At 39.4% G+C, this 27,925-nt stretch overlaps 1 protein-coding gene across 1 annotated transcript in view; it reads left to right on the top strand.

Annotated features, from left to right (window-relative positions):
• Positions 1-27,925, top strand: part of SERPINI1 (serpin family I member 1) — a 95,720-nt gene that overhangs the window by 50,397 nt on the left and 17,398 nt on the right. The window contains exons 2-6 of the mRNA XM_062178062.1: positions 6,244-6,513; positions 7,882-8,112; positions 12,168-12,362; positions 16,866-17,070; positions 24,689-24,786. Of these exons, the coding sequence (XP_062034046.1) occupies positions 6,264-6,513; positions 7,882-8,112; positions 12,168-12,362; positions 16,866-17,070; positions 24,689-24,786 (979 nt within the window). The 5' untranslated portion in view covers positions 6,244-6,263. The remainder of the gene's footprint in view (positions 1-6,243; positions 6,514-7,881; positions 8,113-12,167; positions 12,363-16,865; positions 17,071-24,688; positions 24,787-27,925) is intronic.

The raw sequence follows: 27,925 nt of genomic DNA, 5'->3' as shown, positions 1-27,925 counted from the left end.
AGGGTGCACATTAGCAAGAAGCTGGTTCAGAAGTGGAGTACCTGGGACTTGAACCAGATACTCCGATATGGAATGTGGCCACCCCAAGTGACAACTTCACCACTGTGCCATATGCCGTCCCCAGACTTACCTTTGAATTCCATTTTTCCATGAACTTTCTGAAGTGTTTTCATCCATACATGCACACATCCTATCCTTCACTGGCAACAACGAGGAAAAATGTGAGAATTAATGATCGCCTATTCATTGCTTACTACTTCTACCTTTTCTACTACCACAGCACTGTTACTGTTATACTGCAGCCCTCTGTTGTTTTTATGTAAAAGTATTTTTCATTCAGTAGCTTCAGAATAATGCTCTGTGAGAGAGTAACACATTTGAGAATCTATTGATTATTATGATTAACACTGGGGCCCTGGCATTTTGTAGACTAATGTTAATGCACTCATATTTGGATATCACCTTTTGTGATTGCTCAAGGTGATGTACTTGTTGTTAATGCATCACATGTCCAGCCATTGCATTGTGCCAGAGTTGGTGACAGTGTCACTTTGTCAGGCTGGAAGGATGGTCTCACACTCAATGAGGAAATACTTTGTCAAAGGGAATAAATAATGGAAATGAGCTTCTACCTCTGGGCTCAGATTAAATTAGCCTTGAGATCAGTTCAGGTGTGGCAGCTTCTCTTGCTGTTCCTTCTAATGCAGCATCATGGACTTGCATCTCATGCAATGTTAATTCAATAAATATTCATTTGGCTCCTAGTATGTGTAATTCATTAGGTTCTTATTCTGATTATCTTAAGAAGTACAAAGATGAATACACTTTCACTTTTGTTTCAAAAAGACTAGGAAAGGACATGATGCATGTATAAAATTGTCTATAAAGAAGGAGGCAATCATGTGTGCTATTGGTGAAACAGGATAAAAATTTCCCCCAGAGGCAGAGGAAAATGCCATTTGAACTGAAGAACCAGAGGGTATTCATGAAGGAGATGAAAGAGGAACAGAATCTCATGGAGTACATAGGATTTGAAATTATGAAACTGGTCTGGAATTGTTCCAGAAACAGAATTAGATAAAGCCAGCAACAGGAGAGGGAAACTGTGGGAAATGAGCTCCAAAAGGGAATCTGACTAGAACTGCAGGATCCATGAAGGAGAATAGTGGGTAGAAAGTTGCACTGGGTCAACAGTGTACAAGAGTAGGGATTTTGACTTTTGGTCTACAACATGGAAGAGCTTCTGAGGCTTTGAGGCATAAGCTGGCCATAGGGTACATCAAAACAGTTGATCTGAAGGCTTTTCATATATTGGATTGAAGAGGGCAGTAACATAGGGTTTAGAGAATGGCTGGTGTAGTCCTTGAGAATGAATAGAGAGAAAGAACTGCTCCTGTGGCCAGGGAAATGGTCATGGGGTGGTGGGAGGGGCAGTGCTGGGAGTGCGGTATGGAACGAGTGTCAGCCTGCTTCATGCTGTGACAACAGAACGCCACAGACTGGGTAACGCATAAAGAGTATAAATCTACTGACTCAGTACTAAAGGCTGGGAGATCAGGATTTGAGGAGCCAGCATATGCAGAGGGCCTTCTTGCTACATCATTGCACGACAGAAGGGCAAAGAGGGACAAGAGAGAGCCAAGGGGAGCTGAACTCCTCCCACTCCCATGATAATAAGCCTATTTCTGCAATAACAGCATTAATCCTAAACACCTTCCACGAGACCCCACCTCCCAACAGCACCACATGGGGGATGAAGTTGCCAACACATAAACTACTGGAAACATGTACAAACCATCTCATTAAGTGTCAGCACATAGTTGAGCATGAGAAAAAAAAAGTTAAGAAGGGTCAGAGACTTTGATGTTTTAAGAAAAAAGAACGAGTTTAATAAATACAGACCCCTGTTTGAGCTACCTTGAATTAGAAGTGCCAGCGGAAGTTGAAGAGTAAACATCCCAAGAACAGTTAGCAATGCACGTTAGAAATTAAGACAAAAAATAAATAAATAAATCTAGAGCTAGAATTTTTCTTATTTGAGAGAAGAGACTGAATAGGGAATTGAAGTACTTTTCATTTGAGAGTTCATGAGTGGACATGAGGAATGTTTTACAGAGAACAACGGAGGGCCAGGACTGGATGCTTGGAGAACACAGGCATTTACAAGGTAGGACAGGGAAAGGAAATTCACTACCATACCACCACTGAACTCTGCACCCCATTGCCATTCAAAAAACCCACTCAACAGAAAGCAGAGGTAGAGAGGCCAGGACTTTAAGGCTGGGGGAAGTGCAATCAGAAAGGCTGGACCAGCTTAATGGACGTGATTGTGTTTGCAAACTGAAATGCTTACCTTCCAAAAAGAAAAGATCACGTGGCTGTGGATAAACATGTGTTTCCAGTTCAGAGTTCTTTCAATCTTTGCTAAACAATTTCCTATAATAACCAGCCCCCACCACTCACAGCAACATGGCTTCTGATTTCTTAGCAGAATATGTAATCAACAGCCTGCTGCTCACCTCCCTGGAAGAACCTTTTCCCACAAAGATGATGAGCACTCTTTACAGGAGCCCTCTACAAGCCTGAGGATGCATTTGTGGCTTTGACATCTCTGTGGCCCCCAGGAAGGGAAACCTACAGACCTACAGCTCCACCAAACACTGCATAATTCTGCATCTGGACCATCTGTCATGGACCAGAGGGTTCTTAACATGAAGTCAGTGAATGCAAGTTTCTGTTACCGAGTACATGCATTTTTTTTGAAGGGATGGTTTACCCATCTCTTCATTCTTAAAAGGCTCTCTTTTCTTAAAAATATAAGAACCACTTAGTGCATGGTACATTCTTATACAATGATGGAAGTTCCTGGAGGACAACATCCTGTATATATTTTGATGTCTTGGCCAAATGAATGGATAACCGTGCTACATTAGATGGGCCAGAGGGAATGATGAACTCCTCATGTTGACTCTACAGCCTCTTGTTTGTCTTGGCAAATATACCTAGACAGAAAACATAGTTTCTCACAGTAGTGCCTCTGTTAGTACAACTAATGGCTTACAATGTGTTTCACAATCATTCTTTCTCTTAATCTTGTGGATTAGAAATTAGTTTCTTCCTTACACAAATGAGGGCTGAGAGAATTTGTGTGACTTGCTAATGTTCACGTGGGTGGTATCAGACCTGGGACTTAAATCCAAGTCTTTGCTCTTGAAGTCTCATATCGTCCCAATTATACAAGATTGGAGAGGCAGTTTACCTTAGTAGTTAAGTCCCTTTACACATAGCTTTGGATCCAGTCTGGCTCTTGGACTTTCCATATAACCTTGAGCAAGTTCCTCCCCTCTCAAAAGCTGCATTTCTACTTATAAAATGATAACAATACAAATTCCTACTTATGTGGTGGTTGCAAAGTTTAAGATAGTCCTTGTATACTTAACAAATGTTAGCTATTACTAGCATGGTTTCATGGTAAATTCACTTGTAAATAAAAATGCCTGTAAACCTTATAGACTTGACTCAGTATTCTGGAATGCTTATTTATTGGCAATAAATTGGTATTTGCTTCATATAAATAAAATCCTTTTCTATCCTGAAATTTGATTCTCGTGCTAAATGCAGTGGTTTCTAATTAGCTGTGTTGTTGACTGACAGATACACCTACCATAAAGTGAATTTAATTGTTTTGTCTTAGAGTAGCTAACATTAAATAAAAACAGTGAGGCCCAGGGTTAGTTCTTTACAGCACAGAAGTTAAGATGTAAGTCAGGGGCCAGTGTTGTAACACAGTGGGTTAAGTCGCTGCCTGCAACACCAGCATCCCATATCAGAGGGCCTGTGTGAGTCCTGGCTGCTTCATTCCCAATCCAACTCCCCCCAATCCAACTCCCTGCTAATGCTCTTACGAAGGCAGCTGAAGATGACCCAAGTGCCTGAGTCTCTGCCACTCCCATGAGGAGACCTGAATGGAGTTCCAGGCTCCTGGCTTTGACCTAGAGCAGTCCCAGCTGTTGTAGCCATTTGGGAAGTGAACCGGCAGATGAAAGATCAATCAGTGTTGTGTAATGATTAAGACCATGGGCTTTTGAATTTGACTTGGATGTAACTTCCTTGAATTAATATTACATCCCATATATTAAACGCTGGGTAAGTCTTATATTCTCTTTAAACTTAGAGGGGTCCATAAATCAGGAGAGAAAATGGCTCCATATGCTGTATGTCTGCCCTGTCCTGGCTTGCCTGCAGCGAGAATGCCGCCGTAGCTGCACAGTGCCAGTGGAGGCTGGAGTCAGCAGCCTGGCAGAACAGCTGTGCTCTTGGCACCTGGCTTCTGTGCCGCTGCAGCACGAAGGACAGAGTCTGCCCAGCTGCAGTTGCTATCGCTTGAGTAGTGGACGTGGTGGGAATCCACGTTCACGTAGGAGCTGAGTGACACCATCCTAAACAAGCAAAAGTGACATCAGCCTGAACATGGGATGGGAGGTAGTCGGGGCAGGGGTGGGGAGCATTGGGGGAGCAACCTGGGACTTTTCAGACAAGAAGACAATGCTTCTAACCTTAAAATGTGAAGGATTTAGAAGATGTTTTCAGGCAGTTCTCTGAAACAGGAATTACAGATATTACAGGACTCATTAAGATCTGCATAAAAAGCCTGTTGGAAACATACTGCTCTTCAGTTAAATGTGTATGCACTCTGCTAATTGACTAATGGAGACTGTTAATGCTCAACCCTAATTAAAATACAATTTTCCAAATGTGTTTGCTCAATATCACTTTACGTGTGGTTTTAATGATGGATTTTTTTTTAAAAAAAAGTCAACAATAAGCAAGTGACTTAATTGTTTGTATACACAATTTAGCTTTCTAGATGACTACAGTGACAAAATGGGAGCATATAAAGGACAGGCAATCCTGTCCCCATTGTGTGCGAGTTGGGCTGAGACAAGACTGCTGGAGAAACCGGGGCACAAGAGGCAGACATAGTATACTGAGATATACGGGCCCTGATGCTACTTTCTCCTCCATGAGAGAGCAAGGCCTGAAGTCCTTGCAGTTGGTTCAAGTACCAGACTACCCTGATTTTGGAGACATGACTTAAACACAATTACCCCTTTGTTGGTATCGGCTGACAAGACAACAAAAATCTGAATAGCAGGACAGTGTTGTGGCAAGAATTCAGCTTCATTCCCAACTTGGGTAGGAGACTCTTCCCTGCCCAAAGATTGTCACGGAGAGCAGTAGCCTCTCAGGGAACCCAGCATGTAAGGAACAACCTACAAGGATGTGCTACACCTGCGCCTTCTCTGGGTTACCACGTCTCGTGGACTCTGCAGCCTGGGCTGAGTAAAGTTGGACTTGTGACAGGTGTGTGTGTGTGATCTCTTCTCACCTGTGGGTAACCCAGCTGCAAGGTGCATTCATTCTACAAAATGTAGGAAATGGGTAAAGTGGCATTTTCAAATGCTTGACTTTAGTAGTCCATAATGAGCCCTGTACATATCTGATTTTCATCATGATGGTTCTGGCCCCACATAGTTTTATGGAAGCTAGAGTAAGTTGGGTCAGGATCATGATTGAAATATACGGAGTGGCCGGCGCCACGGCTCACTAGGCTAATCCTCTGCCTTGCGCCACCGGCAAACCGGGTTCTAGTCCCGGTCAGGGCACCGATTCTGTCCCAGTTGCCCCTCTTCCAGGCCAGCTTTCTGCTGTGGCCCGGGAGTGCAGTGGAGGATGGCCCAGGTGCTTGGACCCTGCACCCTCATGGGAGACCAGGAGGAAGTACCTGGCTCCTGGCTTCAGATCGGCGCAGTGCGCTGGCCACTATCTAACTATCTCACTATCTAACTCTGCCTGTCAAAAAAAATTATATAAAAAAAATATATGGAACAAGGCTGTGACAAACTGAGAAATTAGCATGAGCAAACACGAGTTATACATACTTGCTGTATATGCGTCTATGCATAGTCTGAAGCTCATGGAGGTGGGATCCATGGCTATCTTATTACTGAAAGAATCCTCAGAACCTTCCAATGTTACTGTTCATTTCGCTATCAATTGACCTTTTAAGAGCAGTACCGTTCAATATGTCCTTTAATGGGGACTTTCATTATAAACACTGTGTCTACGAAACTTTGACCCACTTTCTAACTCTACCAAGATATAATTCTTTATATATTTCTTCTATTTCTCTGAAATAATTAATAATAGTTAATAATTCATATGTAAATATTTGTTTTGTAGGCTTGAAACTGTATTCCAATATGGCTTTGCTTGGACTCTTCTCTTTGCTGGTTCTGCAAAGTATGGCTTCAGGGGCCCCTTTCCCTGATGAAACCATTGCTGAGTTGTCAGTGAATATGTATAACCATCTTCGATCCACTGGAGAAGATGAAAATATCCTCTTCTCTCCACTGAGCATTGCCCTTGCAATGGGAATGATGGAACTGGGGGCCCAGGGGTCTACCCTGAGAGAAATCCGCCATTCAATGGGCTATGATAGCCTGAAAAATGGTAAGTGTGCTTAGATTTGATTTCTCAGACAGTTTGACTTTAGCTTTGAACTCAGTTGTGTTGCCTTATGCCGGAGGCAGCAATATTTACAAAGGAGAAGAAATAATCTCATTTAGATAATGTGGCTAGGAGAAAGATAAAGCAATAAGAAAGATGTTGATTCTTAGCTCCTTCTATGGCACAGTGAATCTAAGGAAATCACATCTTTTTAAAATCATTATTACTTAAATAAACCCCACTGGGATAAACAGCACTAAGCATGATTCTGAGGTTTCTAATCCAGAGGGGGAAGCATATATGCATCAATTATCACAGAAATAAATGAAAAATTATAACTGTTTTACATGCTATATAAAAAAAAAAAAAGCAACATGGTTTGGGCTGGTGCTGTGGCACAGTACGTTAATCCTCCACCTGTGGCACCGGCATCCCATATGGGCGCTCTAGTCCCGGCTGCTCCTCTTCCAATTCAGCTCTCTGCTGTGGCCTGAGAAAACAGTAGAAGATGGCCCAAGTGCTTGGGCCCCAGCACCCACATGGGAGACTGGGTAGAATCACCTGACTCTTGTTGGCTTTGGATCGGCACAGCTATGGCCATCGTGGCCATTTGGGGAGTGAACCAACAGAAAGAAGACCTTTCTGTCTGTCTGTCTCTCTCTCTCTCTCTCTTTCTCACTGTCTGTAACTCTACTTCTCAAATAAATAAATAAAATCTTTTAAAAAAATGGTTCTTCAAGAATATCAGATATTTTGGCTTAAAGCCAATTGTACCTTTATTGTTTAAATGATATTCACAAGGTTTTTTTTTGAAACAGTGTTATTATAAAAGTTATGTATATAACAGAAAATTTCTAGCCAAAAATATTATAATAACTTTGAAATTATGTAAATTTTATATTTTAATGCACCTAAGGTACAAGTGAATTAGCTCATTTAAAAGTTAAGAACTGAAACAAGTTCTAATAGGTTTTCTAGTTATAAGACTTTTTAAAGGTCCAAGGAGAGTAAAATTTAGAGAAATATCATGAATTTTATGCAATATAATTAAACTTAGTTCTTCCTGATAATTATAAAATAAAACTAATTTAATGAAACTAACCCGAATACTTTGAAAGAAAATAACATAAAACATCTCTATTTTGTAGAAACTAGCCAGATTTATAATATTAAGGTGCAGAAAGTTAATTTGAACATCAAGATACAAAACAAACATTGAAAAATCCTTACCGTGCAATGTGAACAATAAGCCTGGTGCAGTTCCCTTGAGCTCCTGTTCTCTTAGTGTCCCTTGTCATGTTCAGTGCTCCTCCACTCCTTGATCTCTCACCACGTTTGCTCCATTAATAAGCATCCTCTCTCATCTTGCAGGTGAAGAATTTTCCTTGTTGAAGGACTTCTCTGACATGGTAACTGCTGACGAGAGCCAGTATGTAATGAAAATTGCCAATTCCCTCTTTGTGCAAAATGGATTTCATGTCAATGAGGAATTTTTGCAAATGTTGAAAAAATACTTTAATGCAGAAGTGAATCATGTGGACTTCAGTCAAAATATAGCCGTGGCCAACCACATCAATAGATGGGTGGAGAATAGCACCAATAGTATGTCATTTCTTTCCTTTGTTTCTCTTTCAACTTGGCTTTACCTCTTTTATTTCCAAAAGCATGTGTGTCCTTACTCCCTTTGCTAGCATTCAGCTTGGTGTGTAATTATTTTGTATTGGTTGTGGTCTATTTTAGCAACATTATATATGAATGGGCATTGAAAAAAAGAGTTAAATCTTTGGCATGTGTAGAATTTTGGTCTTGTTAATCTGAAATCTGTACGCTCTGATTGCGCTATTTAATAAATTAGTTTCTAGACAGAATGACAGTTTTTGGCTCCTTTAACAAAACGATTAAAATAAAAAAAGAGAGGGTTAGATCAGAATTTGAAGATGTTTGTCAGCTTCTGAAACACAGAGCTTGATTAATAACACAAAAATTGTATAGGATTCATTTTTCTTAATAAAGAAGTCCATGTTAAACCCAAATAAATGATGAGGAATTAGAAAAAATGCATTATTTTTAGTTTATTTCTCATTAATATTTTTAAATATATTTATGTTTTCCAAATACTTCATACTTTATCATTTAGTTTTCATCTTTCTTCCAGCAACATAGTTGAAACTAGGGTTAAAAAATGAAACTATAGAAAATAGATTACTATACCTGTAATGAAGTCATTTTGCCAAAACTCTCTAAAATAATGTTAATCTAAAATTTTATTCAGGAAAAAATAACCTCATCAGATACTCTCTGCCCTATAATAACCAAAATATTGGGGCACATGCTGCTTTAAAAAGTGCTGTGTTTATACACAGGGAATATACAGAGAATACAGAGCATATTTTGGTCTGATGTTTTTCAACTGAGAGAGTAAAATAGAGGATAAAAGAGAGCTATAATTGTTTAATATTTAAAGAATAAATCAAGAATAATAACTTACCTGAACTAGATTGAATTATCAAATTCTGTTTTCAAAGTTTTTGAAACAAATTTTTTTTTACCAGAAAACTTTTACTTATAGTATACAAAGTTCATGCATTTCGTAAACAACTTTAGGAACATAGTGATTCTTCCCACCGAACACATCCTCCCGCCTGCACTCTCACCTTTCTTCCTCCTCCCTCTCCTATTCCCATTCTTAATTTTTACTAAGATCTATTTTCAAATAACTTTACACATAACTTTATAAGATTAACTCTATACTATGTAATGAGTGCAACAAATAGTATGAAAAAAACTTATTATATCTCATTTCATGCAAATATTCCTTTTTAAGTTGATATCTACTTTTCAATAAATGTTTAAATAAAATGTAAAAAAAAAAATTGTAAAACTCCTGTAATTAAGCTAGTGTGGACCTTGTCCATGAGTGGACAGAACAACCAGTGAGATAGAGCACAATCCTGAATGAGACCCATGGAAATTCACCATACAATAAAAGTAGAACCTCCAATCACTTGAAGACTATTTTAAAAAAAAGATTATAGGAGATCAATACCTTAGACCATATACAAGAATAAACCTCAAATGTAACAGAGATAGATAAGTCTAAGAACATGGTTGGAAGAAAAATGAGAAAATTAATTTCTGACTTGGGTCTCACCTGGGTCTAACTATGACTTAAAATTCAATCACAACAACAAAATTATTTAACTACATAGAACATAAAGGCCGTAACTAACAACTTCACAAAAACACCATAAGATATTACACCCTAACAAAACCAAAAGCCAAGTGGGAGAAAATATTTCTTTTGTATTATCAGAGATAAAAGACCTAAAGTCCTAAAAGAATAAAGAATTTTTACAATAGAGGAAAAAAGAAAAACCAAAAATTAATGGAAAAATCACAAGATATGTATAAGTAATTTTTAAGTGACCCTTAAATACATAAAAATATGTTCACCCTTAAAATATATTTAAATATATAAACTATATTCAAATATGTATTATATAATAAAATTGAACTATAATGTGATACTATTAATTACAAAATAGGAAAATAATTTTGAATGCTTAGCACACTCTGCTGCCAATGCAGTGAGAAAGCAAGCACTCATTGTTAATGTAAAAGAAAAACTTTAGAGAAGAAGTTGGTACTATCTACATAAGTACATATGTACTCATTTCTTGATTGAGCAATTCCCTTTCTAGGAGTTTACTAAGAAAAGGAACTACAATGATATAAAACACATTTGTGTAAAATTCTTCACTGCATCCTTGTTTATAAGTGTAAAAGATTAGAAACATTCTAAGTTTACACAGAGTAGACTGAGTAAACCGTGGTTCATCCACTCCATGGAGTACTATGAAACTTTTTTAGTTTTTAAAAATTTTTTCAGGTGATCAAAATTTCATATATACAGATTTAGGAACATAGTGATGCTTCCCACCCTACTCTCATTTCCACCCTCACTCCTACCCCTCCTCCTCCTTCCTCTCTTACTCTCTCTTAATTTTTACAATGGTCTACTTTCAGTTTACTTTATACTCATAAGGTTAACCCTACACTAAGAATTCAACAAATAGTAAGAAGAGGAAAAAAAAACACACTGTTCCTCAGCAATCCAGATAAAGGCTGTAAATAGTCATGAAATCTCAGAATGCCAATTTCACTCCTATATGATACATTTTTTGATACTTTGTTACCTCAGATCAGGGTAAATATATGGTATTTGTCTTTTTGAGACTGGTTTATTTCACTAAGTATAATGGTTTCCAGTTGCATCCATTTTGTTGCAAAAGTCAGAATTTCATTCTTTTTATGGCTGAGTAGTATTCCATGATATGGTTGGTTCCATGTCTTAGCTATTGTGAATTGAGCTGCAATTAACATGGGGGTACAGATAACTCTTTCATGTACTGATTTCTTTTCCTTTGGGCAAATTCCCAGGAGTGGGGTGGCTGGGTCATGTGGTAGGTCTATATTCAGATTTCTGAGTTATCTCCATACTGTCTTCCACAGTGTGTATACTAGTTTACATTCCCACCAACAAATTAGGGTACCTTTTCCCCCACATCCTCACCGGCATTTATTGTTTCTTGATTTCTGTATAAAAGCCACTCTAACGGATGAGATGAAACATAATTGTGGTTTTTCATTTGCATTTCCCTGATGGCTTCTGTCATGAGTGGCACACATAAGGTAGCTCTGTCTTCAAATTTTTGTGGACACTTTTGGCAAACACCAAAGACTAAGTATATTTCAAATAATAGGAAATTATGCATTGTAAGTTAAATTTATTTTCACTCACCTATTTTCATCCAGTCAAAAGCAGAGTTCTTTGTTGTTTTGTTTTGTTTTGTTTTGTTTTGTAGGAAGATGTCCAGTTAACACAGTGAAGAGTTTGAATTGGGTGACATTTAATCATGTTCATTGTTCAAGCATAAACTCAGAAACATTTATTGTTTCTCTGTGTTAAGAATTTTACATACATCCTTGCAATGAAAAAGTGATGAACAGGTGAACAGGGCTGGCGCCGTGGCTCACTTGGTTAATCCTCTGCCTGCAGCACCAGCATCCCATATGGGCACTGGGTTCTAGTCCCAGTTGCTCCTCTTCCAGTCCAGCTCTCTGCTGTGGCCCAGGAGGGCAGTGGAGGATGGTCCAAGTGCTTGGGCCCTGCACCTGCATGGGAGACCAGGAGAAGCACCTGGCTCCTGGCTTCAGATCGGCGTAACTCCGGCTGTAGAGGCCATTTGGGGAGTGAGTCAACAGAAGGAAGACCTTTCTCTGTCTCTCTCTCATACTGTCTATGATTCTACCTGTCAAATAAATTTTAAAAAAAAAAAAAAGTGATGAACAAAGCCAGAAATTTCATTGTATGAAGTTCCATGGTTTGTGTAAGTGTCAAGATACTGCTGGTATTGTTTCAGCTGGTATGAGTGTTTTGGATGCCCTTAATTACCAAATATATAAATATATAATTTTGTGTGTGTGTGTGTGTGTATTTTTCCTTTGAAAGTTAGATACTTTTCATTTTTATTACAAGGTTGGTATTCAGTTTTTCTGAGCCACTCTGAGATATGGGGGTTTAGTAATCTCTTGGTTTCCCTTCGCCTTCCAATTTAACATGAATTTTTATCTGTTTACTTTTTTTTCTTAAATAGATTTGTTGAAAGACTTGGTATCCCCAAGAGATTTTGATGCTGTGACTCACCTTGCCCTCATCAATGCTGTCTATTTCAAGGGGAACTGGAAATCACAGTTTAGACCTGAAAATACTAGAACCTTCTCCTTCACAAAAGATGATGAAAGTGAAGTCCAAATTCCAATGATGTATCAACAAGGAGAATTTTATTATGGTAAGACAGACGTCTGGCTTTCATTTCTCTTTTACAGTATGTCAACACATTTCTAAGAAGGAACATGCAATATCCATTGCTCATACTGCTTGTCAGTCTAATTTGTGTCACAATTTCATTTCCTTTGCTCCATTTTGAAAGGCCTGTGATCAGATCCTGAATGAATATTTTATGTATTGACAGTTTCCCAATATATTTCTTCAATTTATAAAATTGACCACCCCTGCAGAGTGGCTTCGTTCACTTGAAAATACCTGACATTGTATAAGGATATTCTGATTTACTCCAAAAAGTCACTTGTTTTGAGATCATTTTCATTGAACCTTATGTTCCACTAATAACTTGATTTGGGCTCCTTACTATGTTTTGAATTACAAGTATTCTTCCTAGAAAAGGATGTTTTCTTTCCACTTTAAAATTTTTATTTCAGGGGCCAATGCTGTGGCACAGCAGGTTAATCCTCTGCCTGCAGCGCCAGCATCCCCTATGGGCGCTGGTTCTAGTCTCAGCTGCTCCTCTTCAGATCCAGCTTTCTCATATGGTCGGGGAAAGCACTGGAAGATGGCCCAAGTCCTTGGGTCCCTGCCCTTCTGTGGGAGACCCAGAAGAAGCTCCTGGCTCCTGGCTATGGATCAGCTCAGCTCCAACCATTGCAGCCATTTGGGGAGTGAACCAGAGGATGGTAAACCTCTCTCTCTCTGTTTCTCCCTCTCTCTATAACTCTGCCTCTCAAATAAATAAATAAAATCTTTTTAAAAATTTTTTTATTTCTTATTTGTATATAGGAGGTCTCCAAAAATTCATGGAAAATGCATATTATGATTAAACTGTGCATAGATTTCAAAAATTTCTTTGTATCAAAATAAACATCTTTTTGTTTTAAAGATTTATTTGTTTAAATGACAGAGTGACAGAGAGAGGGAGATCCGGAGAGAGATTTTCTATCTGCTTATTCACTCCCCAACTGGCCACAACAGTCAGGTCTAGGCCTGGCTGAAGCCAGGAGCCAAGAACTCCATCTGGGTCCGTCACATGGTTGGCAGACACGCAAGTACATGGGCTGTCTTCTGCTTTCTCAGGTGCATTAATGGGGAGCTGGGTCACAGGTGGAGTAGCCAGGAGTTGAACTGGCCCTCCTATCTATAAAGCCAGTGTTGCTTGCTGTGGCTTAACTCTCTATGCCACAACACTATCTGCTAAACATACCTCTTAATTTAATTTTCCATGAACTTTCTGAAGTACCCTTGAATATATAGACAATATTTGTCCAAACATAGTTTCATTTATTTAAGATTTATTTATTCGAAAGGCAAAATTAGAGAGAGAAAGAGGGAGAGGGCCGTTCCAAAGCCAGGAGCCAGGAGTTTCATCCGGGTCTCTCATGTGGCTGCAGGAGCCCAAGGATTTGGGCTGCCTTCCGCTGTTTTCCCAGGCACATTAGCAGGGAGCTGGATTGGAAGTGGAGCAGCCAGGACTTGAACCGGCTCCCACATGGGATGCCGGCGCAGCTACACCATTGTTCCAGCCCCGGTTTCATTTATTGAGTGCCTGTATTCATAATACAACAGATTTTCCTTAGCATTATTTTCAAAGCTGTCTCCTTGGATTCTTCAGAAGTTAAGAGTATTAGTCTGTCCTATACACTATATTGAAATGTAATAATTGTTGTCATAAGCAGAATTATAATTTTTAAAACAAGTATGTGAGAGCTAACAGTTATTCTATTTTTAAAAAGTATGTTGCAATATTAAAAGACTAATTGCAGCTGATCAAATTAGCAGTCAAAGTAAGAAAGGAGAATAGTCATTCGTATTAAAAGCAAAGTGTTGGCCGGCGCCGTGGCTCACTAGGCTAATCCTCCGCCTTGAGGCACCGGCAAACCGGGTTCTAGTCCCGGTCAGGGCACCGATTCTGTCCCGGTTGCCCCTCTTCCAGGCCAGCTTTCTGCTGTGGCCCGGGAGTGCAGTGGAGGATGGCCCAGGTGGTTGGACCCTGCACCCGCATGGGAGACCAGGAGGAAGCACCTGGCTCCTGGCTTCGGATCAGCAGGGTGCGCCAGCCGCAGCAGCCATTGGAGGGTGAACCAACGGTAAAGGAAGACCTTTCTCTCTGTCTCTCTCTCACTGTCCACTCTGCCTGTCAAAAAAAAAAATAATAATAATAACTGAAAAAAACAGGAGCTGATTTTTGCATCTTTTTTTGTTTGTTTGTTTCTAAGGATGAGACCCAGACACTAGTATTTTAAAAAAAATATTCCCAGGAATTTCCTTTGTATTAAATCTTAACTGCTCTATTTAGTTTTTTTGTTTTTGTTTCTTTGTTTTTGTTTTTATTTTTGACAGGCAGAGTGGATAGTGAGAGAGAGAGACAGAGAGAAAGGTCTTCCTTTTTGTCGTTGGTTCACCCTCCAATGGCCGCTGTGGCTGGCTCATCGCGCTGATCCTAAGCCAGGAGCCAGGTGCTTCTCCTGGTCTTCCATGCGGGTGCAGGGCCCAAGGACTTGGGCCATCCTCCACTGCCTTCCCGGGCCATAGCAGAGAGCTGGCCTGGAAGAGGGGCAATCGGGATAGAATCCAGCGCCCCGACCGGGACTAGAACCCGGTGTGCCGGCGCTGCAAGGTGGAGGATTAGCCTGTTAAACCACGGCGCCGGCCTCTATTTAGTTTTAAGGTCAATGCTAATCTTCCTGAATAAGAAATCTTTTTCGCAGCTTAATTAATAATATCATATGGCTTGGCTTTAAGCCAGATAACCTTATTTCTCATCTTTCCTAATAAGTCTACTTCCTTTAAATCATAAAAAGATTTTACATTGCTTCATTAAACAAGTTCTTTGAAAAAATGTCACTTAATTATCAAGTTATTAAGTGAGAATTGTGGGTTCTCCCCTTCTTTTATAATCTAGTTCATTTCTGGAATAGAATTAGGCCACAGTTCGTGAAGGAATATATTTAATATCAATTTTCATTCCACACATCTTGGAAGTATTTTCATTATTCTTACTAGAAAAACTGAAAGAACTGTGAGTACAAACTATTTAGAGACAAAATGTAGGAACTTTATGCTACTTTGAGGCAACTTGAATATCTGTAAGTTTTAAAACAGTGTTTAAAAATAGATATTGCAGCTGGCGCTGTGGCTCAATAGGTTAATCCTCTGCCTGCAGCGCCAGCACACTGGGTTCTAGTCCCGGTCGGGCACTGGATTCTGTCCCAGTTGCTCCTCTTCCAGGCCAGCTCTCTGCTGTGGCCCAGGAGTGCAGAAGAGGATGGCCCAAGTGCTTGGGTCCTGCACCCCATGGGAGACCAGGAGAAGCACCTGGCTACTGGTTTCTGATCAGCATGATGCCCCGGCCGCAGCACGCCTGCCGTGGCGGCCATTGGAGGGTCAACCAACCGTAAAGAAGACCTTTCTCTCTCTCTCTCTCTCACTGTCCACTCTGCCTGTCAAAAAAAAAAAAAAAAAAAAAGCAAAGTGTTTAGTGTGATGTCTGAAGAACCCGATCAGCCATAGGAAAATATTCATAACAAAAACATTATACTTATTTCTTTTTAATCAGGGAAATTTTAAAGTAGTGACATACAATTTATTTTAAAGACCTTTAAAAAGATTGATTTATTTATTTGAAAGAGTTACAGAGGAGGAAGGAGAGAGAGAGAGATCTTCCATCCACTGGTTCACTCCCTAAATGGGCACAACAGCCAGGGCTGAGCCAGGTGGAAGCCAGGATACAGGAGCTTCATCTGGGTCTCCCACATGGGCAGCAGGGGCCCAACACTTGGGCCATCTTCTGCTGCTTTTCCAGGAGAATTAGCAGGGTGCTGATTAGAAGTGGACATGAACTGGTGCCCATATGGGATGCTGGCCTCACAGGCAGTGGCTTTACCAGCTACACCAAAGTGCTGGTCCTAAAGATTTAATTTTTAAAAAACAAGCCTAGTTAATTTAGCTAAATTTATAACTCACAAACCCAGTTACCTAGTTTATCTTATTACCTAATTTGGAGATCTTAATCATCATATGCACTAGATATTGTACAATGCCTAGATCTTGTTTTGGCTGTGCAGTTTTGGCCTCAAGACTTGTAGTTGTGATGATCATAGTGTACCAGGTAATACATAGTCAAATTTTTTCTCTCTAGAGATAGGGTTGATGTTGGTAAATGTGATTTACAACTAACATGGAGATGGGGCTTTATTTTTCTAGGACTTCTCATTGTTTCTAATGATATCCTACAAATATATTGAATTATCTCATTTGAAAATAAAGAGTAAGTCCAGAGAACAGGCTAGAACAAATGTGAAGTAATTCTGGGGATTCTAAAATAAAATGTGGTGCTGAGAATTCATTTGAATTTCAGGGCCTATTTTCGAATAAACCTTCTTTTTCTCAGATGCCTGAATTTTTTTCATTCTATTCACTGTTTTGAAAAAAGATTATAACAAATTTAAATATATTTTAAAAGCTTTGATATGGCCATTTATGGTTTTTCTTTTCTTTTTAGGGGAATTTAGTGATGGCTCCAATGAAGCTGGTGGAATCTACCAAGTCCTAGAAATACCGTATGAGGGAGAGGAGATAAGCATGATGTTGGTGCTGTCCAGACAAGAAGTTCCATTGGCCTCCCTGGAACCCTTAGTCAAACCACAGCTGATTGATGAGTGGGCAAACTCTGTGAAGAAGCAAAAAGTGGAAGTATATCTGCCCAGGTGAGACCCCCTCCCACAGCGCAGAGGATGGGCTATCGGTGAAGGTCTGACCTGAAAAAGCTTTTGCCACTGCGTTCACATTTGAAGTCTTTTGTTATCTTCTTCTTTGTGTACATGTGTTTTTGTAGTATTCTTTCATACTCTCAGGGTCTTGCCAAAGATATGATTCAATGCTCTTAGCCTTGCTTTAGGGAGTTTTTCAGTTGATTGCCTCAGGCTATCATTTGCAGTGACCATCATGTGTATTTTGTTAATATTTATAGCTGATAGTACCTGAAGATAAAACTAGCTATGATGTTATTGCAAGAACTGCAGGCAAACCACTGTCTGCAGTGCTGAGATGCAACCATAAATAAGCAGGAATAACCCATTCTGCCCAAAATCTTACCCATGTCTGAAAGAATAAAATTCATGCAAAACCTTTAATGTCTTGGCTACCATCCTGTAATTCTGGCCACCCACCACATCAGGCTTTTTGTAGCATGTTCTGTTCATGTACTTGTGGTTATACCACATACATAATGCTCTTTTAATGCTTCTGAGTTACCATTTATGCTCTTGTTTTGGCCTTAAATACCCTCCTCACATTTCTTTGCCAAATATCGTCCCTGTGCTTCCAGGGTGCAAGTCTGCACCACTTCTTCTAGGAAACCTTCTGTGCACTGCTCAGTGGAGCAGCTGGCCCTCGGTGTAGCTTCACTTCTGTTCCTCCTGTTATGACCTACTACCAGCCCACAATGACCTTACCTTCTGGTGGGTCTCATTTGCCTGCTGTAAGTTCTTCTAGGGCAGAGCTGGCTCTCTCCCCTGTAACAAGGGACATTATAACTGTGCTCAGAATGAAATCCAGCTGAAGGAATTCATCCTGTCCTTGAATACCTTCAGGTCACACAGGAGACCCACATACGGCATACAAATAGGAAACACATACAACATGTTTATAAATGTGTACATCTTAGGTTGGAAACCAAAACACATCAGTTAACAGATAACGTGTGTGTGTGTGTGTGTGTGTGTGGAAGTACAGTTCCAGTATTCTTTCCATTCTAAGAAAATTTTTCAAATAAGATTAATTAAGATGAGCATATAAAGGTGATAAGACATTGATATTAAAGCTGAATTATTAAAAACTCCTAAACCTATTCATATTTATTCTAATTTTAGGAATTATCATTTAAAAGGAAATCTTATCTAGATATTTATTTTTCCAAAAACTTAACTCATAGTTTGCTTATGTTAATTAAGGAGATATGTTTGGAACTATAGATAATTTTTGTCTAGAAAATTAAAATATGTTATATATTCAGAATATATGATATCATATTATGTAGTATATTCACAAGATAACATTATCCTATGTTGAATATTCATTACATAGCATTGTTATATATTATATGGTCACAAAATATAATCAATATGTAGCCATATTTTTCTTAGTCTACATAGAAAAATCAAGGTACTCAAACCAGATGATTGATTTTTTTCTTTTAGACTAAGATATTTAACATGCAAATCTTTCCATGATAAAACATAGATGTAGAATGATTCCACTAAAGTCTATTCTCAAAGAGAAGTAACTGATGAATACCTAATGAGCTGAGTGACAATTAGCTTTTACATGTTTAATATATAAATGATCTATCTTAATTCCAAAGGGCAATTTACTTTTGAACATTAATAATCAAATGTAAATTATTATCCAAATCAGGTCTAAACTTGTAAAAGAGGTCATTTACTCTGGTGATTTTTTTCTATCATTCATTTTATATTTTTCTTTGCATTTTATAAAGGATTTATTTTGATCCTATGAGTAATAAAATACAGTGTCCATGAGTTAAGTGCAGTAACTACAAATGCTCCAGCTCTGTTAGGATGCAAAGTTATGTCAGAGAATTTTAGCTGAGGTAGTTATAATTGAATGTTTAATAAGTATCATATATTCTAATTCAACCATATTCACTAGAAAATGTGGCCTCCAGGTCCTGTCCATTGAGAAATTGAATGTGGCAGCAGAAGAAAATTAAATTTTCATTTTCTAAGAGATACTCTTCAATTATGGAATATTTAGCTCACTTGCTCATATTAATGCCTGTTACTAAACTAGGCACAGCTAATTACCATGTATCCATTTTTCCAGGAGTCCTATGAACTCTCCTTCCGCGTAGCTAATGCATATACAGGGAGGCTAAAAAGCCAGATCAAATAAATGTGGCTTCCCTTTTTAACAGATTGGCTGTTTTTAAATGCATACGTGTTATAAGAATCAGGGGGAAACTATCTACCCGCTCCATTTTACAGCATTAAGATTCACTGACTGTTGAATGAAGGTGATAACTGATGTGACCCAGTTTTAGCAAAGGTGAAAGTTTTTTTTTTTTTTTTTTTTTTTTGGACAGGCAGAGTGGACAGTGAGAGAGAGAGACAGAGAGAAAGGTCTTCCTTTTTGCCGTTGGTTCACCCTCCAATGGCCACCGCGGCTGGCGCGCTGCGACCGGTGCACCGCGCTGATCCGATGGCAGGAGCCAGGTGCTTCTCCTGGTCTCCCATGGGGTGCAGGGCCCAAGCACTTGGGCCATCCTCCACTGCACTCCCTGGCCACAGCAGAGAGCTGGCCTGGAAGAGGGGTAACCAGGACAGAATCTGGCGCCCCGACCGGGACTAGAACCCTGTGTGCCGGCGCCACAAGGCGGAGGATTAGCCTAGTGAGCCGCGGCGCCGGCCAGATTTTTTTCTAATATCTAAATTCTAGGTTTACTCAACTGTCAGTCTTCAATGGTTTGTATAGTTTCATTCATACAGAGATATTACTATGAAAATGCAACTTTACTTTTCTGTAATTTGACCACATTCTTGTCCTGAATGACAGGTGCTTTTACTCTTTATTATTCCAGAGTTTATACAATACAAGCAGCTTTATAAGAGGTATAGGTTATTGGCAGGGGGACAGGGAGGCAGAGGTGGGGGTGGATCCAGAAGTAGCAATTACTTCTGTATTTTTCTATATTTTCCTCTGAAAACAAAACCTACAAGAATAGGATACTGCATTGAATTGAACTTATATTTTTATCCAAAATGCAGAAATCTGTTCAATAATTGCTATACCCATGTCATATTACCAAATCCAGTGAAATATCACAAGGTTCATACACATTTGGACATCTTTAAAATTTAAGTAGGATTCCCAGGTCTTCTTCCAGTTTATCAATGGAAGCAAAAATAACTCTTCTGTTATATAAAATATAAATGTAAAATATCTAAAAGGCACTTTAGAAAATACTACTTACCATGGAGTAATCAGAAAAATAATTGTTACCTATCATTGCATTGATTGTTCAGTATACATTTGAAGTCCTAGTTTTTATTCTGTGTTCATTTTATAGGTAGCTTTCTTTACGTTTTTCTCCAAATAGATTTTCCAAAAACCTGACTTTCTTGAATTGTGTCCTTTTCATTACATACTCTTTTTAGTATTTGCTGAGATAACTTAGGTATAAGAAAATGTTTCTAAACTCAATATCATATATTCTTTTTATTTATTTAAAAATATTTATTTAAAATATTTTTAAAATATTTATTTATTTGAGAGACAGAATTACAGAGAGAGGGAAAGACAGAGAGAGAGGTCTTCCATCTGTTGGTTCACTCCCCAAATGGCCGCAACAGCCAGCTGGAGCTGAGCTGATCTGAAGCCAGGAGCCAGGAGCTTCTTCCAGGTCTTCCACGTGGGTGCAAGGGCCCAAGCTCTTGGGCTATGTTCCACTGCTTTCCCAGCCCATTAGCAGAGAGCTGGATCAGAAGAAGAGCAGCTGGGACATGAACTGGTGCCCACATGGGATGCTGACAGTGGAGGCTTAACCTACTGTGCCACAGCGCAAGCCCTATACAGTTTGAATGCAGATGTACCTTGCTGTACCACTGTCTCACTTTTATGGTCTCAGGTTTGTCATTTGTGATCAGAGTGTTGGAAATCAAAGGATGTGGAGTAGTTTTTCAGTTTGTAATCAGAAACCATTCTGTTGCTTTGAAATGGATATTTATTTAAAGAATTTAGTTTCATGATTGTAAAAGAAAGCAAATGATAAATCATTTGGATTTGTTCAATAATAGGAACAGTTCTCATTAGATTTTTTTATGAAAATTGATGAGCTTCTTAATTGTTTATAAATTATATTATCTTCTATGCAGATTATGTTTGCTTTTTCCAACACTTGGCTTTATATGTCTATCATTGTCCATGCTTCTGACTCTCCATACCTCTTCAACTTGAAAGAAAGTTGTAAATGTACAATTATGTTTTATGTCTTTATCAAAACAACCTTAATAAGGCTTGCTTTGGCCTTTTATTTTTTCATTCAGTAAATGTAAAATCTGCTTGTAACGTTATTTTATTTTTAGAAACCATTATTTGCAGTCAGAAAGACCTTCACTCATCTCCTCATTCTACCACCTGTTACCTGTGTGATTAGGGCAAGTTTGTAAGGATCAGTTTGGTCTTCAGTAGCCTAGCTATTTTCTCACTATCTGAAACATAGCAAACACTCAATATAAGGGAGATTATAATGATTGTTTCAATATTAGTCTATACTGAGAGGAAAGAGAATAATTGAAGAACAGTGATTTTCTAAAAGTTTAGTAAGAAAAAAAGACAATGTATGGAGAAACAGTGATTATTTACATCCTATTTTCACTATTGGACAAAAGAATCTTATGCACAACTAGGTTTTATTTCATTTCAATCTATAGGCTTTCCTATGCCAGGTACTGTAAATATTGAAATAAATAAGATGCTTCACTTGACTAATTTATGGTTAAGGGAGCAGAAATTAATACAGCTATTTAACCAAATTACTTGTTTTCACAAGAATGCACATATACCTCTTAATATCCATAATAATGTGACATACACAGCTGGAATATAATATTAGTATGCTCTTCAATGCATTCCTCTTACATGCCAGCACGTAAGTCCTAAGACTTTTGCAAATCTTATTAAATCCTTCCAACAATGCTCTGAAGTAGGTATTGTCATGGCCATTTTCCACAAGCCAAAACGGAGACTCTGAAATTAAGGAGCTTGTGGGAGGCATTTGGCATAGCATTAAGATATTGTCTGGGATACCTGCGTCCCGTATCTGGAGGGCCTCTGTTTGAGTCCTAGCTCTGCTCCCAATTCCAACCTCCTGCTAGTGCATATCGTGGGAGAGACCAGGGATGGCTCAAATACTTTGGTCCCTGACACACAAGTGGGAGACAGACTGAATTCTAGGCTCCCAGCTCAGCCCCAGATGTTGTGGGCATTTGGGGAGTGAAACATCTGATAGAAGATCTTTGTCTCTCTGTTTACCTCTCTCTGCCTTTCAAGTAAATAAAAACAACTTGCTTTCAGGAAGTAAAAATAATCCTCTACTGATATTTTCCTTCACTTGGCAATTTTTGATGGATCGGGGTATACCTGGATACATATCTGCTCTGCCGTTTATCAGCTGTCTGACCTTGGTTGCTTTATGTCATCCTTGTGCCACTCACTTTCTTTTGTTATCCAAGGGTAATAATGGTATATGCGCAAAAGACTATGGATATATTTAATCTATTTTTATACTCTCAGAACAATGCCTGGTACACAGTAACCCTCATAGAAGCATTCAACAAATAAACAAATAGCGACACACACACACACACACACACCCCTAAACTCATCAAATGTATCTGCTAGGGCATCCTATGCTTTCCTACTCCTTTCCTTTTGAGGTGTGTATCATAGAATAATTCTGCTTTCACAATAATGTCTGCTTTTGGTAAAAAACAAAATGAACAATGTTAAGTCTAAGTTAAAGGATAAAATTCAATACTTAAATGAATGTTTGATAAGCACATAATTTTCTTTTGTTCTTATTTTTCCATAAACATGGGCCTGATTGTTTTCCCCTGATTATTCCTCTTGGTGTCTGTATCTTGTTTACAGCATCATTTCCTTCTCCTTCTTAAAGCAACCTTCAGAAATGATACTGTTTTATCATTTAGTGACTAACACAGACTTTGCTCTTTTAAGGACACAATGTATTACCTAAAACTTCATATTTATGCTCTATATTGATCAGAAAATGAATCTTAGAGAAGAGGAAACCAGAAATGATACTATTTTATCATTTAGTGACTAACACAGACTAAGCTATTTTAAGGAAACAATGTGTTACCTAAAACTTTGTATTTATTCTCTGTATCGATCAGGCAATGACATTTTAGAAAAAGGGAAACATTTGCATCAATCCAGTTGTTTTCACTTTTCCAGAAACAACCCTTGCTTTTAAAAAATGTGTTTGTTAATGCAAGTATGTGTGATTGGTGCATGTCTTTCACTAGAAAGACTGGCAATGCAGTTCATTGGTGTGGGGGAAATTCCACATGAGGACCAATGAGACTTGCTCTGAAAGCCATTTTCTAATGTTAATATTTTGTTGATGACCACTGTACTTGTTTTCACTTAATTTTTAAATAATGCTTTATTTCTTTTTATGAAAGTTATACACATTTATTCATAAGTCATTAGGTCTATTATAACAAAAACCAAATACATATTATTCTTTCATTTAAAACAATCTACTATCATTATAATGACACATAGGTTGTTTTTTTTTAAGATTTATTTTATTTATCTGAAATACAGAGTTACAGAGAGAAGTAGAGATAGAGAGAGAGGTCTTCTATCCGCTGGGTCATTCCCCAGATGGCTACAATGACTGGAGCTGTGCTGATCCAAAGCCAGGAGCCAGGTGCTTCTTGCGGGTCTCCCACGGGGGTGCAGGGGTCCAAGGACTTGGGCCATCTTCTATTGCTATCCCACCCAGGCCATAGCGGAGAGCTGGATCAGAAGAGGAGCAGCTGAGACTAGAACCAGTGCCCATATGGGATGCTGGCACTTCTGGCCAGGGCATTAACCCACTGTGCCACAGCGCTGGCCCCCATAGTTTTTACGATGTAATATTTAACACATTTCCATTGATTAATTGTTCTTCTGTGATATCATGAGAACAGTCTCGAGTTACTATAACCATGGAAATGTATTTTTTAGTGAAATACATTTTGTGTTTCCACTCTTTGGGTTGCATGAGTTGACCTCTGAACATATTAATTGTACAGCAGAACTTGGCTCTTATTAATCTTGTCCATGGGGGAGTAGAGGGTGAGCTGCAGCATGTGACTAGGACACTAAGAAGAAAATGAAATACATGGGTAAGTGTGTGATTAGTCATTACCATATTAAAAGAAACAGTGTTTCTTAGGTTATTTACTGGGTCACAAGATTACAGAACCACTCATTTACGACTTTACATAGTACTATGCTAATGAATCCTGATCTCAAAATCCATTTGTTCTATCATACATTATGGCTTTGTGCGTATACTATATATTTTCCTACTTACGAATCTAAATCTTACTCAGGTATGTCATTCTCTTTGATGGTCCTTGTTTTTAAGAGCATAATCAAGTGCTCCTTGTAGTCAAAAGCCAGATTTGGCATAATTTACCATCTATAAATCCAACATTATTTATCATTTTACTCCTGTCCCAGGTAACAGGATGCAATAACTAAACACCTTTCCCCCTACATGTTCTCCAGGTTCACAGTGGAACAGGAGATTGATTTAAAAGACATTTTGAAGTCCCTTGGAGTAACTGAAGTTTTCATCAAAAATGCAAATTTGACATCCCTGTCTGGTAAGAAATGGATACCAATTTTAAAAATTTTATCCAATAAAATCTTAAAATGATGATGTTAAATTCTCTATTTACTGCGGGCTTCTGAGCTACAACATAGTTACCAATTGTCAAATAAATCTAACCAGAAATAGATTTTACTTCTATGAGCAAAACTATAAATACAGTCTTAACATCCAATTTATGTTTTCTGATCCATTCCTTATCTTTGATAGTAGATTATGTTCTCCAGAGACCTGTCCTATACATCACTGAACTTTTCATTCCATCAGACACGATGCTTAGAGACTAGATAATCAATAAGTGGGTTGATGGAATATACCAATATGTGCCATTGTAATAAATCAGAAGAGAAGGAAAGAGGAGAGCATAATTGAGTGCCTGATATGAAAACTAAACACTTTTTAAAAGAATAAAGAAAACCGACATGATGATGTAAACAGTTCACTAAGTCTATGATGGAAAATGGTGGTTTGGCAGCAGCCTTTTAGCCTAGTTTCTCTCTCTCTCTCTCTTTTTTTTTTTTAAGGTTCTTTTATTTGAAAGGCAGAGTTACAGAGAGGCAGAAACAGAGAGAGATAGAAAGACAGAAGAGAGAGGTCCTCCATCTGCTGGTTCACTCACCAGATGGCTGCAACAGTGGGGGCTGCACCGATCTGAAGCCAGGAGCCAGGAGCCAGGAGCTTCTTTCAGGTGCGGGGGCCCAAGGACTTGGGCCATCCTCCATTGCCTACCCAGGCCATAACAGAGAGCTAAATCAGAAGTGGAGCAGCCAAGACTCAAACTGGTGCCTATATGGGATGTTGGCACCACAAGCAGTGGCTTTAACCACTAAGCCACAGTACCAGCCACATAGCCTAGCTTTTAAGATAGCCATGTCCCACATTGAAGAGCCTAGATTCAGAACCAGGCTCCACTTTCTGGCAAGCCTCCCACTAATGCCTACCCTAGGAGACGGCAGTGCCAGCTCAAGTGATGGAACCCTGCCACCCATGTAGAACACCTGGATTGTGGCCGGCGCTGTGGCTCAATAGGCTAATCCTCTGCCTAGCGGCGCCGGCACACCGGGTTCTAGTCCCGGTCGGGGCGCCGGATTCTGTCCCAGTTGCCCCTCTTCCAGGCCAGCTCTCTGCTGTGGCCCGGGAGTGCAGTGGAGGATGGCCCAAGTCCTTGGGCCCTGCACCCGCATGGGAGACCAGGAGAAGCACCTGGCTCCTGCCTTCGGATCAGCGCAGTGCACTGGCCACAGCATGCCGGCCGTGGCGTCCATTGGAGGGTGAACCAACAGCAAAGGAAGACCTTTCTCTCTGTCTCTCTCTCTCACTGTCCACTCTGCCTGTCAAAAAAAAAAAAAAGACCTGGATTGAGTTCTCAGTTCCTGGCTTTAGCTTGACCCAGTCCCAGCTATTATGTGAATTTGCCGAGTGAACTAGCAGTGGTAGCATGCTGTCTCTCCTCTCTGACTCTCTCTACCTCACAGGAAAATAGCACACACACACAAAAAAAACTGTTTTGAAAAAGCAACGTCAAAGTATAATTGACATATTGGAGTGTTGAGTCATGTGTTTTATATGTCCCAAGGACAGAAGATGCTAATTGCAATGACTTGATGAGTACACACTATATACATGTGTTGAAATACTACACTGTACTCTATAAATATGTACAATTACATGTTCATAAGTCATATTTCAGATAGAAAAATTGTTATTCTTTGATTAACAAGGATTTGTTTGCATTTGCCCATTTATTCATTTCCCCAACAAATGTTTATTGCCTCTTATTTTACATTATGCTATTTAGTTTGTGTAATGTAAACTAATTTAGTATCCTGTGGATTAGGGATTAGCTGGTGTGTTCACATTGTCATTCATTGACAAGTCATTTCATGAAAAAAAATTCCAAGGTAACTGTTCTGAGGAGTTATTGATTTGGATATTCTAATTTGCTCACAGTAAAGAATCACAGAATGTTGGTAAAGTATTTAGAGTGTACAAAATGCTTTAGAAAGTATTTTTAAACTGCTGACCCCAAGAAATTCATCAATAAAAAAAGCATCAGAGAACTTAAGGATTAGTAAAATAAACTTATATAATGGTTATATTTTGTCATTTAAATAGATGACGGAAAATAAAATAGAACACGTTTTTTGATGAGAGAGGTATGTATTAAGATAAAAGAAACTCAGCCAATAAGGCCTGTAAATATAGAACTCATCAAGTCCAGTTATCTAGCTGGACAGCCATGAGGTGATGGAAGTTTCCTTAGCAGTTCACCTGTTAAAGGAGAGATTTTACTTTTCCTTTCCTGCAGCAGCAATCTTTAGAAATACAACTTCTGGGGCCAGCGCTGTGGCGCAGTAGGTTAATCCTCCACCTGCAGTGCGGCATCCCATATGAGCACCAGTTCTAGTCCCGGCTGCTCCTCTTCCAATCCAGCTCTCTGCTGTGGCCTGGGAAAGCAGTGGAAGATGGCCCCTGTGCTTGGGCCCCTGCACCCACGTGGGGGACCAGGAAGAAGCACCTGGCTCCTGGCTTCAGATTGGCACAGCTCCAGCCGTTGCAGCCATCTGGGGAGTGAACCAACAGATGGAAGACCTTTCTCTCTGTCTCTCCCTCTCCCTGTCTGTAACTCTGCCTCTCAAATAAATAAATAAAATATTAGAAGAAAGGGAAGGGAAGGGAAGGGAAGGGAAGAGAAGGGAAGGGAAGGGAAGGGAAGGGGAGGGGAGAGGTGAGGGGGGGAGGAAGGAAGGAAGGAAGGAAGGAAGGAAGGAAGGAAGGAAGGAAGGTAGGTTGCTTCTAAACCTGGAGTGTGAAGGCCCATGGATTGAATTCAGGGAAACTGATGCCCCACCCCTGAAAATGCCCATAAGTGTGCATGCCTGTGTGCTGTCTCTCAGGGCACACAGTCAGACAGACAGACACACAGAGAGAGACAGAAGAGAAGACAGAGAGACACAGAGAGAGAGACATGGGGAGGGGAGGGGAGAGGAGTGGAGGGGTGGGGAGGGGAGAGGAGGGGTAGGGAGGAGAGAGGAGGGATGGGGAGGGGAGGGGAGGAGAGGAGAGGAGAGGAGAGGAGAGGAGAGGAGAGGAGAGGAGAGGAGAGGAGAGGAGAGAAGTCATATTTTTCAAGA

Source organism: Lepus europaeus, chromosome 2 (genome assembly GCF_033115175.1).
Source record: "Lepus europaeus isolate LE1 chromosome 2, mLepTim1.pri, whole genome shotgun sequence".
NCBI classification, from domain to species: Eukaryota; Metazoa; Chordata; class Mammalia; order Lagomorpha; family Leporidae; genus Lepus; species Lepus europaeus.
Note: the sequence above shows the minus strand (reverse complement) of the source record. Positions and strands in the feature narration are given on the sequence as shown.